Source organism: Pelophylax lessonae, assembly GCF_965119305.1.
Source record: "Pelophylax lessonae genome assembly, chromosome: 5".
In the NCBI taxonomy this organism is placed as follows: Eukaryota; Metazoa; Chordata; class Amphibia; order Anura; family Ranidae; genus Pelophylax; species Pelophylax lessonae.
Window position 1 is genome coordinate 18,624,570 of NC_138772.1, and position 14,457 is coordinate 18,639,026.

General features: G+C 45.0%; 1 protein-coding gene across 1 annotated transcript in view; it reads left to right on the plus strand.

Moving 5' to 3' along the window:
* Window positions 1-14,173, plus strand: part of WNT9A (Wnt family member 9A) — a 178,641-nt gene extending 164,468 nt beyond the window's left edge. Inside the window, exon 4 of the mRNA XM_082259570.1 lies at window positions 13,392-14,173. Within this exon, the coding sequence (XP_082115696.1) occupies window positions 13,392-13,865 (474 nt within the window). The 3' untranslated portion in view covers window positions 13,866-14,173. The remainder of the gene's footprint in view (window positions 1-13,391) is intronic.
* The last annotated feature ends 284 nt before the right edge of the window (window positions 14,174-14,457 follow it).

Here is a 14,457-nt window from a genome sequence, read left to right on the forward strand (position 1 = left end):
TGGTTCCTGATTGTCATTGGTGACCCAGGACAAGCATGCTATCAGTGAAGTTCTAACTGGCAGGAAAATTCTGAAGCCAGAGTAGGAACTCATCTGTGTTGCTGCTTCACTTTCCAGTCACAAGCTTGGGGTCGGTCTGGGATGACCTGTGTTGCTGCAGCTTTCGCCATCCATTCACAGGCTGGGGGTGGGTCTGGGATGACCTGTGGTGCTGCTGATTTCGCCATCCATTACCAGGCTGTGGGTGGGTCTATGATGACCTGTGGTGCTGCTGCTTTCGCCATCCATTCACAGGTTGGGGGTTAGTCCAGCAGAACCTGGGTTCAGAGAAAGCTGGCTGAAAGATGCTGGCAGTTAGTGAGGACATCTAGTGGCAGAAAAAGGTACCATGGATTATCCTTTTTGTTGTGAGCTCTGCTTTAAGTGTTAGGACAACATAATATATTACAGATTACCAGTCTACATGTATTAGCTACATTTTTATTTTTTATTTTTCTGGTGGTCACAGAGCAGTGGTAATCATTGAGGGCCCAATGCGACCCTTTGCTTGCCTTTATTTGGCCCTTGGGACATTCGTTTCCCAATGACGCTAGTGATTGCTCCCCTGGTCCACCACCCCCACTGTGCTCCCTTCCCTCTCCTGCCAGCTGCTGCAGGGGATGTGTCACAATAGAGAACCAGGAAGGGGTCAGTAAATATGTAATTTGAAAGCTCTTTCCTTTTCTGAATGGACAGTCATAGTCAGTGACACTGTAAAAAAATAAAAATAAAATGATAAAAAATAATACAATTAAAATACCAAAAAATATCTACTGACACCAGTGGGTGAACTTCCAGGATCGCAAAGGTCGCACTTGCAACCAGGCACTGGCATTCCACCACCGTGGGGAGGCCCCATGATGGCAGGAAGGGGGCCCACTGCAGAACTTGTGAATGGGCCCCACAACGAGAGTAAAGGGCCCCAGAATCAGGGGGAAGAGCCCCAGGCTTGAAGGGAAGGGGCGGCCAGGGGGCCTGGGGGGGGGGGGGTCCTTCATGGTTTCTTGCACCGGAGCCCTGAAGGTCCTAGTTATGCCTCTGCAGTGTTCTCAACCTAGGCCAGGCCTAAAAAAAATACCTCCCATCCATCGTAAAATGTTTTTTTGTCCTTGGAGAGATCGGAAAACAAACTAATTGCCCAGTGTAGCACAGGCAGAGAGCACAGGAAGTTATCAGCTCACAGGATTTCAGATATTATTTTGCACCTATCGAACATATATAGTAGGTGGTTTTTAATGGTAAGTTTAATAGACCTAAAGGGAACAAATAGGAAGAGAACAGTTGGGTCTTGATGGGTATAAGTATGTACTGACACAATGGCACCGGTAATTTGTTCCTTGGCAGGACCCCATTCCTGGGGGTGTTGGAATTCATTGGTTGATGTTTCTGAAACCTTACAAACCAAAGTAACCAATTCCAAAATGGAACCCTACAGCCAGGAACCCCAGCAGAGAACGGGTTTTGTCGCTTTGTGTCGATAAACAGCGCAGTGTAATGTGATTCATTGGGGGAAATCTGGCCCTTCTAACCTCTCTCCTTGCTGTTTGGGAAAGCATGACACAGATTATGAAATCATCAAGTGCCGCCTTCGGACCTATTGTGTCTCCGAAGGGGCTTTCTGGGTGACCTCAGCCTCTAATGAAAGGGACGGCCTGTCTGCCATTAGCCGGAGTGATTAAACCGAGAGCTTCTTCTTTGAGATGTCTGGGATGTGAATGGAGCTCTTATTAAAAACACAATTTCCTCTCTATTGGCAAATAAAACCCCTAGTTATTCAGCTGTTTGTTCTGAGAAAGCAAAGTCCCGTTTCTGGCAGAGAGACAAAGCGGCCCCCTCCTCGCTCGCCTCCTCTTCATTTATGACAAGGGCTCAGCTCCCCCCCCAACTTTCCTGTGTTAAGAAATCAAATGATTATAGCAAAGGCCTCAAACTTGATATTGAATATATGGGTTAATACCAAGATGGATAAGTAGACCGATATAAGATAGAAGTATATCTGAAGCCAAAATGTTTTTTTTCATTATTTTGGAAAAGGAAAGGTAAAATCTTTCAGTAGTTTTTCCCATTCAAAGTCCCATGAGTAGATTTTTTTTTTTTTCTTGCCCTATAGGTATAACTGGAAGTGAGGGAAATCCTCCCGCTAAAATTTCTAATAGGGACCACATGTTACATCCCTGTTGACGACAACTCGTTTTTTTAGATTTTTCTCTTAGTTTCTAAAAAAGATTGGTTTTAGATAAACCTTGAGATGGGTAGATATGGGAGCATTGGGTATAAAATAGAGATGGATGGGTGATATGGGATGTGGCCGGGGCTGGATTAAGAACATCATGGGCCTGGTGCTGATGATTTTGGTGGTTCAGGGCTTCAGGTATAAATGAACACAGTCAGTGATCGGTAAGAATCAGTATCCAGAGAGCAGGGGGAATATGATGGACAGTCTGGGGTGAATGGTGCGGGGGGCAATTATAAGCACTGATCTCCCTCTATGGTTCACAAAGGAAGCAGCTGAAAGCAGAAGGGAGGGAGAGGAGGAGAAGCAGCTTTCAGCTGCTTCATGAAGAGTCATAGAGGGATATTGGTACTTGTAATCCCCCCCACCACAGCACCAATAACCCCCCGACTGTCATATTTCCCCTGCTGCAGGAGGTGCTGGGAGCCTCTTATGTGGCCACCTACTGGCCCTGAGCCGAATAGTCAGTCTGCCCCTACTGGGCCTATATTTAGGTGAGGGCCTGGAGCTGCAGCTCCACTAGCCCCTATGTTAATCTGGCCCTGGATGTGGCAGAAAAATGGGTGAGATTTAAGGTCCCAGAACTTTTTAAAATCCCTGCATGGTGGTAGACACTATATGGGATTTAAGGGGGGGGGGTGGAGGGTTTTCGGGGTCACTGGAGAGGCAGGAAAGTGTGATGGGGAGCACCTAAAGAAATAGAAGGTGTGATGGGAGGGGGTGAAAGTTGTAGTGGAGGGGATTGAAACTGGTGGGGGAACTGAAGAGGATGAAAAGTGTGGTGGTGAGGGGGGAATGAGATGGAAAGTGTGATGACGGAGATGGAAGTTGGGGGTGCTGGAGGAAATAGGTGTGGTGAGAGTGCTGGAGGGGGTGGAACTTGTGATGGGACGGTAGAGGGGGATGAAAATGTGGTGAGGGGAAGAAGGGTGTGATGGTAGGTGTGGTGGGAGTGCTGGAGGGGACGGCAGGTGTGGCGGGGGGCACTAAAGAATAAAGCAGGGGGTACTGGAGAGGGTGGAACTTGTGATGGGACAGTAGAGGGGGATGAAAATGTGCTGAGGGGAAGAAGGGTGTGGTGGGGTGATGGTGAGATTGTAAGGTATGGTGGAGGGGATGGAAGGTGGACATTGCTGGAGGAGATGCAAGGTGCGGTGTGAGTGCTGGAGGGTGTAAATTATACGGGGTGTAGTAGAGAATGATGGTGGGAGTGCTGAAGGTGATGGAAGGCAGGGGCAGACGGGCAACTTTCGGCCCAGGGGGCAGGAAAAAACTAGAGGCCCATGGTGCAGTGACTCGGCCCCTCCCACTCTCCTGCTTCCCATCCTCCTCCTGACCCCCATTCTAGGGTGAAGCCCTGCTCCAGGTACTTCTACTCACCGGCTCCATCCGGGTTCCCAACCAGGCCAGCAGGGGGATTTTGGGGGGAGCTGGGGCAACTCGGTTGGTGCTCCAGTGGGGCATAGAACCGGCCTCTGCTCAGACACAGTTTACACGTTCCATTTTGGAAGGGGGGGGGGAGGCCTGGGCTCTGTCCTTGTCTTCAAGCAACACTCAGTAGGTCAGTGGCAGGGACTTTTTACTTCTCTTCACCAGGAATACTTTAGGCATGTCTGTGGCAGAAGTGGTGCAGCCTTTTTACAGGATATAAGAGTGGCCCAGGGGGCAATTGCCCCCCTGCCCCCTGGCCCTGTCCTCCCCTGATGGAAGGCGTGTGGGTGTTATGGATGATAGGGGTGTAAGGGTTTCAGAAAAATATTCTGCACTAATAGTATAAGATATTGCAAGGAGACGCAAATTTATATAAAATGGGGGAAGAATCTACTAGATTTAGTAAATAACAAATAGTTTACTAAGAATGATGAATGCCAATTAAGTATACATATGTCAAGGCCACCTTTTGACTTTGAACACAATGCTTCCTCTTTTTTTGCCGCATTATCCATCCAGGAAATACATGTAAATGTTTAAATTGTATTCTTAATACCTTTCAAAGGGTTATCTGGCTTTCAGAACTTGTAGCAGATCCTAATCTCCGGCCTAATCTCTAGAAGTGGATAGATTGGATGTTGTCCTCAGAGCTGCTTTTAAGGTTCCCCTCCAGTAATGATGCGGTTAAGTGCGCTCACACAGGTTGCACTCGGCTCAAGTACGGGATGTTTTAATTAAATGTGTCCATGTTCCCCAGCAAAGTATCATTAGGCAGGACTTTCCAAGTAGAATGCACTATGGTTGCTAAGTTTCTTAATCCCCCAAGGGCCGACCTTCGCAGAGGTGTGTTTGGTCAAGCATGTCTCACCGATGTGAGGGGCACCTTACAGGGAGATGCAGTTACCAGGCAGATCATGGCATTCTACCGTGCCTGGCCTGTATTGTCTCTCCCCTTATTGAACTGTACGGGCAGGCCCAGTGTTCCCAGGGATGGCCGTTCATGTTTCTGCTCATGGAGTGCGGGGAGGAGGGAGGGTGAGAGAGGGGCCTCTGCTCATTATATTTCTGCAGAGAAATTCGAAACACAAATGATTTTCAGAGCTAGAACAAGGAAAATGACAAGTTTAACTCATGACGTGCCCATCGAATATGGTCAAACACCAATGCCTTGCATCATATTAACCCTTAAAGCATAAAAATAAGAGAAGGGATACCCCTAGACCCTAGACGCCAACTGTGTAGCCACTACCTCTTTGGATTTCACGCAACATTTGAGTGCAGGAGACATTTCCTCGACCAGATCAACCCTTGTTGGTGTTAAATTTTTTTTTTTAATTATTCTTGATAATTGAGGGTTCTTCTATACCTTAGCGGTAAACGTGTACTGTCCTAATGTTCCATACGTTTTAAATAGCTTGTCAGAATGACCTCTTCTGCTTATTCTGTGCTTTTCTGACCTTTGCACAGTGTTACACTGGAAAATAGTCATTGGAAAAGTCCTCTTTAGCATCTACATCTCGGCACTGTTGCAGCTTGCCCTAGAACTGCGCCCCAGCTCCCAGCGAAGATAACCTAAGGGTTAATATTATAGGAGTGGGTTGTTTCTTATCTTGGCAGGGCTACGCTGCCTGACAGGCCCATTCCTTTGGGTATGGATGAGCCAATGGTTCAGACTGAACTTTGACGGTGGGCATTTGGACGAACGCCTTTGACCAAATGCTCAAACTATTGCCCGGTCAGCTCACTTCTTTATGACCAGTGGTGGCCCGTCCATTGGGGGTGCAGGGGCGCCATGCATCTGGCCCCCTAATCTACATGCAGGGCGCCGGATGCTTGGATTCCAAAGGTTTTTTTGTTTTGTTTTTTTTGTGAAGCACGTAATTAGAGCCAGAGGCTCGAATTGGCTTCAAAAAAGGGTGGACTCGGGGCGCAGAGCACTGCCCCCTGAGCCCACCTAGTTGTGTGACAATAGTGAATGAATATTCGCTAATGCCATACCTGGCCAATCAGGAAGCAGCCGATACCCATTTCCTGATTGGCCGAAAGGAGAAGCCAATGTATTGGCCGAGGAGGAGAGAGGAGACGCAGGGGAAGCCCGACCCTCGGAGGAGACTGAGGGGGAATCCTCTGCCGCTGTTTGACAGCTTCCTGTGGTTAGTGGTTGCTAAGGAAGCAGCGGGTGCTGGCACTTGCCACATTGCTAGTAACTGTCACAGGTTCCTATTATGCCCCCCACCCACAGATGCCAACAGCCACAGGGCCCGTGTTGAATACATCCTTGTTGTCAACATGTAGCAATCTTTCCTGCCATGTTGATTACTCTACACGACAATGGAAGAGCAACAACGCTCCAGGTGATACGATCCTCCCTCTGATAGACAGGTGCTGGTCCAGTCCACGATCTAGGCGTAGTAACAAACATGCAAAGAGAGGTGACTGCACAGAGTGTAATCACCTCTCTTCACCTGTATGGAATTTTGGGACTTTAAATGAGGTGCGTGTAAACATACGCCTCCATCCCTGCACCAGTGGCAAAAAAGGGGAATTTATTTTTGGGACTTTAAAGCGGAGTTCCGGCCACAAAATCGTTACTTTAGATTTTGTGGCATCCGCTTCCTTATTGTCACCTGTAAAAGAATTGGATATTCCCGTTTTTTTTTTTTTTTTTTTTTTTTTTACTTGTTTCAGAAGTAAATATACTCACCTTTTCTTCAACTTCCTCCCTCCTCGGTAACGGCCCGCGCCGTTACTTCCTGTTCCGCAATGCGTCCTGGGAGCTATTACTCATCACTACCAGGATGCAATGGGCAGTGACGAAGGCGGCCGGCCGCTCCTCTCATTGCGTTATTTGCAAACAGGAAATAACGCGATGATAGGCGTCCCTATACTATGCTGATCGCATAGTACTGGGCATGCGCGAGATTTCGCGCTGCATTCATCGGCCTCCTCCATCTAGAAAGAGGAAGCAGGGCATATATTTTGACACAGCGGCTTCGGGTGACCAGCAAAAAGATGGCGGTGCTCTGCAAATATTTTATAAAGTAAGATTTAATGATTGTCAATCTATTATTTAAATGTATAAAACCGGATTAGTGGATGTATGAAGGGCGGTGGATAACTGTTTTGGGAAGTGTTTAAAAAAAAAAAAAAACAATTCTGTGGCCGGAACTCCACTTTAAATGAGGCATGTGCGCAATAAAAAAAAAAGTCAATGTTAAAAAAGAAGAATTTTATTCTCTAGGATAATGAATGCATATCAGGTTACAATGTACATGCATTCATTTATATCAATATTCATACTTTGTTCTCTTGGATAGTAAAAGCATGTCATGTTACAATGTGCATACATAGGTCTGTAACCATATTCATAATAAATTGCAAACCAATATACATAAAAACAAACAGTCGCATAATGGTACATCGCATGATAGATGTAAAGCAGTTGTCCTAGATTACATGAAGCACTTCAGCAGCAGAGTGTAGTAGTAAAAGGTGGATGGATAAAGAGTAATGAGCCGTCTGATAGAAAGAACATGGTGCATCAAATAAGCCCTACTCATTTCGTGGAATTGCTCCACTTCCTCAGGGTCAGATGCATCAAATGACTGTGGAAAGACATGAGAACCAATATGGTCTCGTGTTAAGGGCCATACACACTATCAGATTATCTGAAGACTTTTGTCTGTAGACTTACCAAAACCATATAATATGAGGTCAAACCTAAACACTTTCAATTTGTATGCAATCCGGCAGGCCCTTGCACTACATAGAAAAGTAAAAATTCTTCAGATAATCTGATAGTGTGTATGGCCCTTAAGATACCAGACTAAAGGAAAGGATTGTAACTGAGTAAAATAAAGAAAATTACTCTCCCTTTAAGATACTCACATTTGGGCTGAATAATAATGGTTAATTATATAAAATGTTAGGCTAAAGGTTCAGGTAGATGATGGTTAAAGAAGATAATCCCTAAAAATCTCATATAATACAATCTAATATAATATATTATAGATAAATAGAGAGGATGTATATAGATATATAATGTGTATATATATAGATTTATATATATATAATTTTATTTATATTGATTTATATATATATATATATATATATATATATGGAGAGAGATGAAATCTCATAATGTTTTGTTAAAAATGTAGTCTTCAGTTTGCTTATAATATTCCCTGGTGATGCTGCCGTGAATATTTTTGTTCAGGAATTTCCTGTTATAGGGTTACAACGTTATGTCCTTGTATCCCAACTGTTCTCCTGCATTGTCACTCTGTCCAAAATTATCATACAACGTAGACTACATGTGGCCTTTTTAACGCACATTATGCAGACATGGTCCACGGTCACCATCATGGTACCTCCTCCCTAAGAAATATCATGCAGCTGTTGCTGGTATGTAGACAGGAAGGTTGCAACAGGCAGCAGGACTGAGGAGGAGGATGAAAGTCAATTGCTACAGAGTGCTTTAGCAAGCTGTCATCCAGTGTTTTTATTGGCTGCAGCATTGGATTGTAGGTCCACTTTAACTACTCTTCCAACCTGTCACCAACTCTTTACTTGGAATAAGATGAATAATCTGCAAGATAATAGTTGACGATTCCACTACAAGCAAGGACTTCAGCGAAAACCATTATCTTTAATAAATGAGGCTAGCTTCGTCTTTTTGCCGCGTGTCTAAAGTCAACAGGCACTGATAAATGACTTCTTCCATGAATGAAGAACAGGTGATCGAAAAAGCTGTTAGTACGTGGATTCCTTCAACTTGGTGGAAGTTGCCTTTGTCAAGGTGGCTTCTAAATATTACTCCCCCCCCCCCCCCCCCATTCCTTCCAAAGGCTCTCACTTTCAACTTGGTTTGAGGACTGTACTAAAAGTAGTCATACATTATTATAATGATTATTATTATTATTATAATGATGGTTATTATTATTATTTTTTTTTTTTTTTTACATGGGTTGTTCAAATTTCACACATTGGTGGGGTAACGCTTCCTCTGGGGTAAGGCTTCTTTTTCGTTAAATTATGAATTCCAAGCAGAAGTAACGTACCGTTATTGAGTTCTTGATGGAAGGGTTCAGGCTGTCCGACATCCACAGAAGGCTGCAGAATGTTTAGAGATGAAGACATTGACCAGAACATTGTCTTGTCATTGGTGACCCTTTGTCAATGGCCCCCTATCAATGCGTCCGCCCTCTTATCTACATGCAGGGCACCGGACGCATGGAGTCCAATGGGGTTTTTTTTTTTTTGAAGCACGTGATTAGAGCCAGAGGCTCTAATAGGCTTCAAAAAAGGGTGGGCTCGGGGCACAGAGTCACACCCAGTTGTGTGACAATAGCGAATGAACATTCGCTATTATCACACTGATGCTCCTCCCAACCAATCAGAAAGGGGGTCCTGAGACCAGTTTCCTGATTGGCCGAAAGGAGAGGCCATGCTATTGGCCAAGGAGGGAGGAGACGCAGGGGAAGCCACCGCTGTCTGCCCTCCACGTCAGTCCAGGGTGAGTGAGCTGGCGACGGTGGGGGGGGGGGTGTTATGGTGTGCGAGCTGGTGTGGTCCGTCTGCCGCCGCCCCCGGCCCATGGAGCACCAACCACCACTGGTCTAAGGTCTTTCCTGTAAACATTCTGTAGTTTTTTTGTGGATGTTGGACAACCTGCCACTTCAATGACAGCTCGTTGCTTCTGCTTGGAATCCATTATTTACATGCAATGAAAATTAGTTACTGTAGAGGAAGAATTACTCTACCGTCATGTGAAATTTTAAACATGCAAGTTTAATAAAGAAGAAACTATGCTCACCTATCCATTACTTTCCCTACAGCCCTCATTTACACCAATTTTGCTTGTATACTGGTAATACTTGACTTGTGGTTAACTTCATGAATGCTGCAAGGACTTTTTTTTAGAGCGCCAGTGAAAACTTTTTAAACTCACTAGAAGGAAATCAAAGCTCCTGCTCCATTTTTCTGGCATGGATCTCTCTTGTTAATGTATTGCACCAATTTCATGAAGCATTTGCAGCACTTTTGGTTCTGATGGTAACTAGTGCACCAAATTTAGGTAGTCCCGAAATGTGAACTTTTGTATTGTCTCAGTGAATGTGCCACTTTTGGATTGTTGCATTGAATGTGCTAAATGTAAAAGTGAAGCTAAAAAAGAACTCTTTGGCGTTTAGAGAAACTGGCCCAGACAGGTTTTTTGCGAAAGTGTCACTCGTGCATTCTAAAAGCGACACAGCGTGAGCCAAATTAAAGTACAAGTTCTAGACCGGTATGTGAATTTGGGGCTTTCTTCACCAATTTTAGAAGACACTGTTGTAAAATCTGCCTGAGCCAGTCTTTATGAATTCCAGGGATTCATTTTACAAGCAGAAAAGAGTTTTAACCCCCTTCCTTTCTAAAAATAATATAATAATGAGTAATAATTAAAAAAAAAAAGAAAAAATAGCATTTTTATTGCAAATATAGAGCAGGGGTCTCCAAACCTTCTAAACAAAGTTCCCTGTCATTCTGATTTTAGGGAGGGCCAGACTGTGGCCAGTGGGAGTAGAAAATGCCCTATGTCTTTATCCAGACTGGCCAATGGGAGTAGAAAATGCCCCAGCATCAGAGGGATTGGGCAATGTTTTAGGCTTGGTGGTCAGTGGAAGTAAAGATTAGCACCTGTGGTCAGGAGGATTAGCACCTGTGGTCATGAGGAGGAGGAATAGTGCCCTGTCATTGGTGGGAATAGTCCTCATCATTGGTATTAGTGGGATGGACAGTGCCCAATTGTTTATCATAGGGAGATGTAGTGCTCCCTATGTCTTTATCCAGACTGTGGCCAGTGGGAGTAGAAAATGCCCCAGCATCAGAGGGATTGGGCAATGTTTTCGGCTTGGTGGTCAGTGGAAGTAAAGATTAGCACCTGTGGTCAGGAGGAGGAATAGTGCCCTGTCATTGGTATTGGTGGGAATAGTCCTCTAGTAGGATGGACAGTGCCCAATTGTTTATCATAGGGAGATGTAGTGCTCCCTATGTCTTTATCCAGACTGTGGCCAGTGGGAGTAGAAAATGCCCTATGTCTTTATCCAGACTGGCCAGTGGGAGTAGAAAATGCCCCAACATCAGAGGGATTGGGCAATGTCTTAGGCTTGGTGGTCAGTGGAAGTAAAGATTAGCACCTGTGGTCAGGAGGAGGAATAATGCCCTGTCATTGGTATTGGTGGGAATAGTCCTCATCATTGGTATTAGTGGGATGGACAGTGCCCAATTGTTTATCATAGGGAGATAAAGTGCTCCCTATGTCTTTATCCGGACTGTGGCCAGTGGGAATAAAAAATGCCCTATGTCTTTATCCAGACTGGCCAGTGGGAGTAGAAAATGCCCCAACATCAGGGGGATTGGGCAATGTCTTAGGCTTGGTGGTCAGTGGAAGTTAAGATTAGCACCTGTGGTTAGGAGGAGGAGGAATAGTGCCCTGTAATATGTATTGGTGGGAATAGTCCTCATCATTGGTATTAGTGGGATTGATAGTGCCCAATTGTTTATCATAGGGAGATAAAGTGCTCCCCGTGTCTTTATCCGGACTGTGGCCAGTGGGAGTAGAAAATGCCCTATGTCTTTATCCAGACTGGCCAATGGGAGTAGAAAATGCCCCAACATCAAAGGGATTGGGCAATGTCTTAGGCTTGGTGGTCAGTGAAGGCAAAGATTGGCGCCTGTGGTCAGGAGGTGGAGAAATAGTTCCTTGTCATTGGTATTGGTGGGAATAGTCCTCATCATTGGTATTAGTGAGAAGGATAGTGCCCAATTGTTTATCATAGGGAGATAAAGTGCTCCCTATGTCTTTATCTGGACTGTGGCCAGTGGGAGTAGAAAATGCACCAACATCAGGGGGATTGGGCAATGTCTTAGGCTTGGTGGTCAGTGGAAGTAAAGATTAGCACCTGTGGTCATGAGGAGGAGGAATAGTGCCCTGTCATTGGTATTGGTGGGAATAGTCCTCATCATTGGTATTAGTGGGATGGATAGTGCCCAATTGTTTATCATAGGGAGATGTAGTGCTCCACTTTTGGCGTCACTTGGAAGAATCATGCAATATCATTGGCATCAATCGAGGGAATAGTGCCCCACTTTTGGTGTCAGTGGAAGGGATGGTTCCTCATGTCAGTGAGGAATAGTGCCTGATGTCGGTGGGAGCAATAGTGCCCCAAGCATTGGTATCAGAGGGAGCAATGGTGCCCTATTGTTTCACTGGGAGATATAGCGCTCCATTGCTGGTGTCAGTAGGAGAAACAGTACCCTAAAGGCCAGATAAAGACAAGCAAGGGGCTGCAGTTTGGGAACCGCCAGTAGAGGAATGCCAGTAAATTTCCTAACCTGAGAATAACCATGGGACTATAGCCAGTAGACTATTTACTTTAAGGCTCCATGTACACGGGACGTTAGAAAAAAACGTGCTGCAAAGCTAGTTCTGACACAAGGAACCCAGATCCCGGACCCCCTCCCTATGTGAATGGGTATGGGGTACACTGTACCCCTACCCATTCACCCCATAAAAGGTAGTGTATGTAAATAACGACAGGAGACGTTTTGGAAAGTTTATTAAAAATCTTCATCCGGACTTTTCCGCTCTGGTCTTCTCCCTCTCCGCTCTTCTTGTCTTCTGCTCTTTTGCTGTCCGCTTTTCTGCTGTCCAATCTTCTGCTCTTTTGCCCTCGGCTCTTCTTCTTCCTCCGGTCCTCCTCAGACAATGTCTCCGGTGATTATGCCAGTCTCCGGTCCCTGCAGCTTGTTATATAGCCATTGTGGGCGTGGCCGCCAGGTGACATCATCAGGAAACCCCGTCCCCTCATGTCACAGATGACGTCATCTGTGATGATGGTCGGATAAGGGTCTGGTATGGATTTTGGGGGGGCCCCACGCCGTTTTTTCGGCGTGGGGCTACCCTCAAATTCCATACCAGACCCGAAGGGCCTGGTTTGGAACCTGGGGGGGGGGACCCCCACGCAGTTTTTTTCCCCGTTTTTGTCGAGGAGTTCCCCCTCAAGATTCTCACAGTGCAAGTCGGATTATCCTGATCCGACTTGCGGTGCGACTTCCATTCAAATCAATAGGGAACCATTGATTTTCAATGGAAGAAAAAAAACGTATAACGTGGCTGAACGTACTTCATCGCGTTCGGTCCCGTTTTTGCGTTTGAAACGCCGGGAAACACACGCTCGAATGCAAATAATTGCGTTCCAAAAAACGTCCCTGAACTCAACTGCCTGCAAATGACTGTAAACGACCCTGTGTACATGGACAGATAAGATAACATGCAGGTGGGTTCAGGGGCTTCTGGAAAAAACTCCCAACTGCTCCTAAACGGCCGTTTACAACGTCCCGTGTACATGGAGCCTTACAAGTGTGCTTTGGTTTCTTCAGAATATGGATCAAATGGCTCAGTTGCAATGGTTATAAATGGCCTGGATTTTTTTCTCCACAAAATGAAATTTCTTATTTCAATCTGGCTTTTTTTTTTATAATGGGTTTGGGGGTCAATATAATGAAGACATGTAAAATCCTTCCTAGAGGAATTTTTAAAACTTGTGCAGCACAAAGGCAGGATGAAAATACCCAGCAGAAGTTTTTTTTTTTTTTTTTTTAATTTTAAATTTGTGACCTAATCATCTTTTTAAAATCTTTTCAGGTGATTAAAGCCGGAGTGAAGACCACTTGCAAATGCCATGGGGTTTCCGGATCCTGCACAGTCCGCACCTGCTGGAGACAGCTTTCACCTTTTCATGAAATTGGAAAGCAGCTGAAGCAAAAATATGAGACTTCTCTCAAAGTGGGAAGCACCACCAATGAAGCCACCGGTGAAGGGGACATTTCTCCACCCAAAAAGCCAGTTTCTGGTCACAGTGACCAAATTCCAAGGACTACAGACCTTATCTACATTGATGACTCTCCGAGCTTCTGTCGGATGAGCAGGTTTTCTCCCGGCACGGCGGGGAGGAGGTGTTACAAAGACAAAAACTGCGAGAGCATTTGCTGCGGTCGGGGACATAATACTCAGAGCAAGGTGGTGACAAGGCCTTGCCAGTGTCAGGTCCGCTGGTGCTGCTATGTGGAATGTAAACAGTGCACACAGAGAGAGGAGGTGTATACGTGTAAAGACTAACCTTGCTCTCCTTTTCTTCATGAACGCATTAAGGAGACGATCATAGGATTTGAATACAAACAGGGTTTGGTTGGCAAAATTGGATGGAGACCTGAATTTTGTTAGCACTTTTTTGGGTGTTCTCACCCAGCTGTGTTTTTCATGATCTGAATTTCGTGGGGCGGAGGAGGATTTTATTTTTATTTTTTTGAGAATTATCCATTAGTTCCTGTTTAAATAGTGGACATTCCAAGTAATTTTTCCCACACGGTCATCTCTTGGTCCTTTATGTTCTCGCCTGCCTCTGAACATCAAGACGTTATGCAGTCTAACAACAACTCCTGGACCGGAGACTAGAGGCAAGAGTAGCATTTATTAGGACAGATGAAAAAACGAAGTAACTGGATGAGAAGGGAATCGTTCTACTTCCAGTTTTTAATGGTTTAAAAAAAATGCACGTGCAACCAGTAGGCCACTGTTGATGGTTCCTGCTGTGACATCTTGGTGTTTTTTTTTTTTTTTAAAAATGTGCAAAACCAAATAATTTTGGTCTCGTAAAAATACTATTTTATAATCTGTTTTTATGAATTTGAGGTTGCACCATCACAGATGT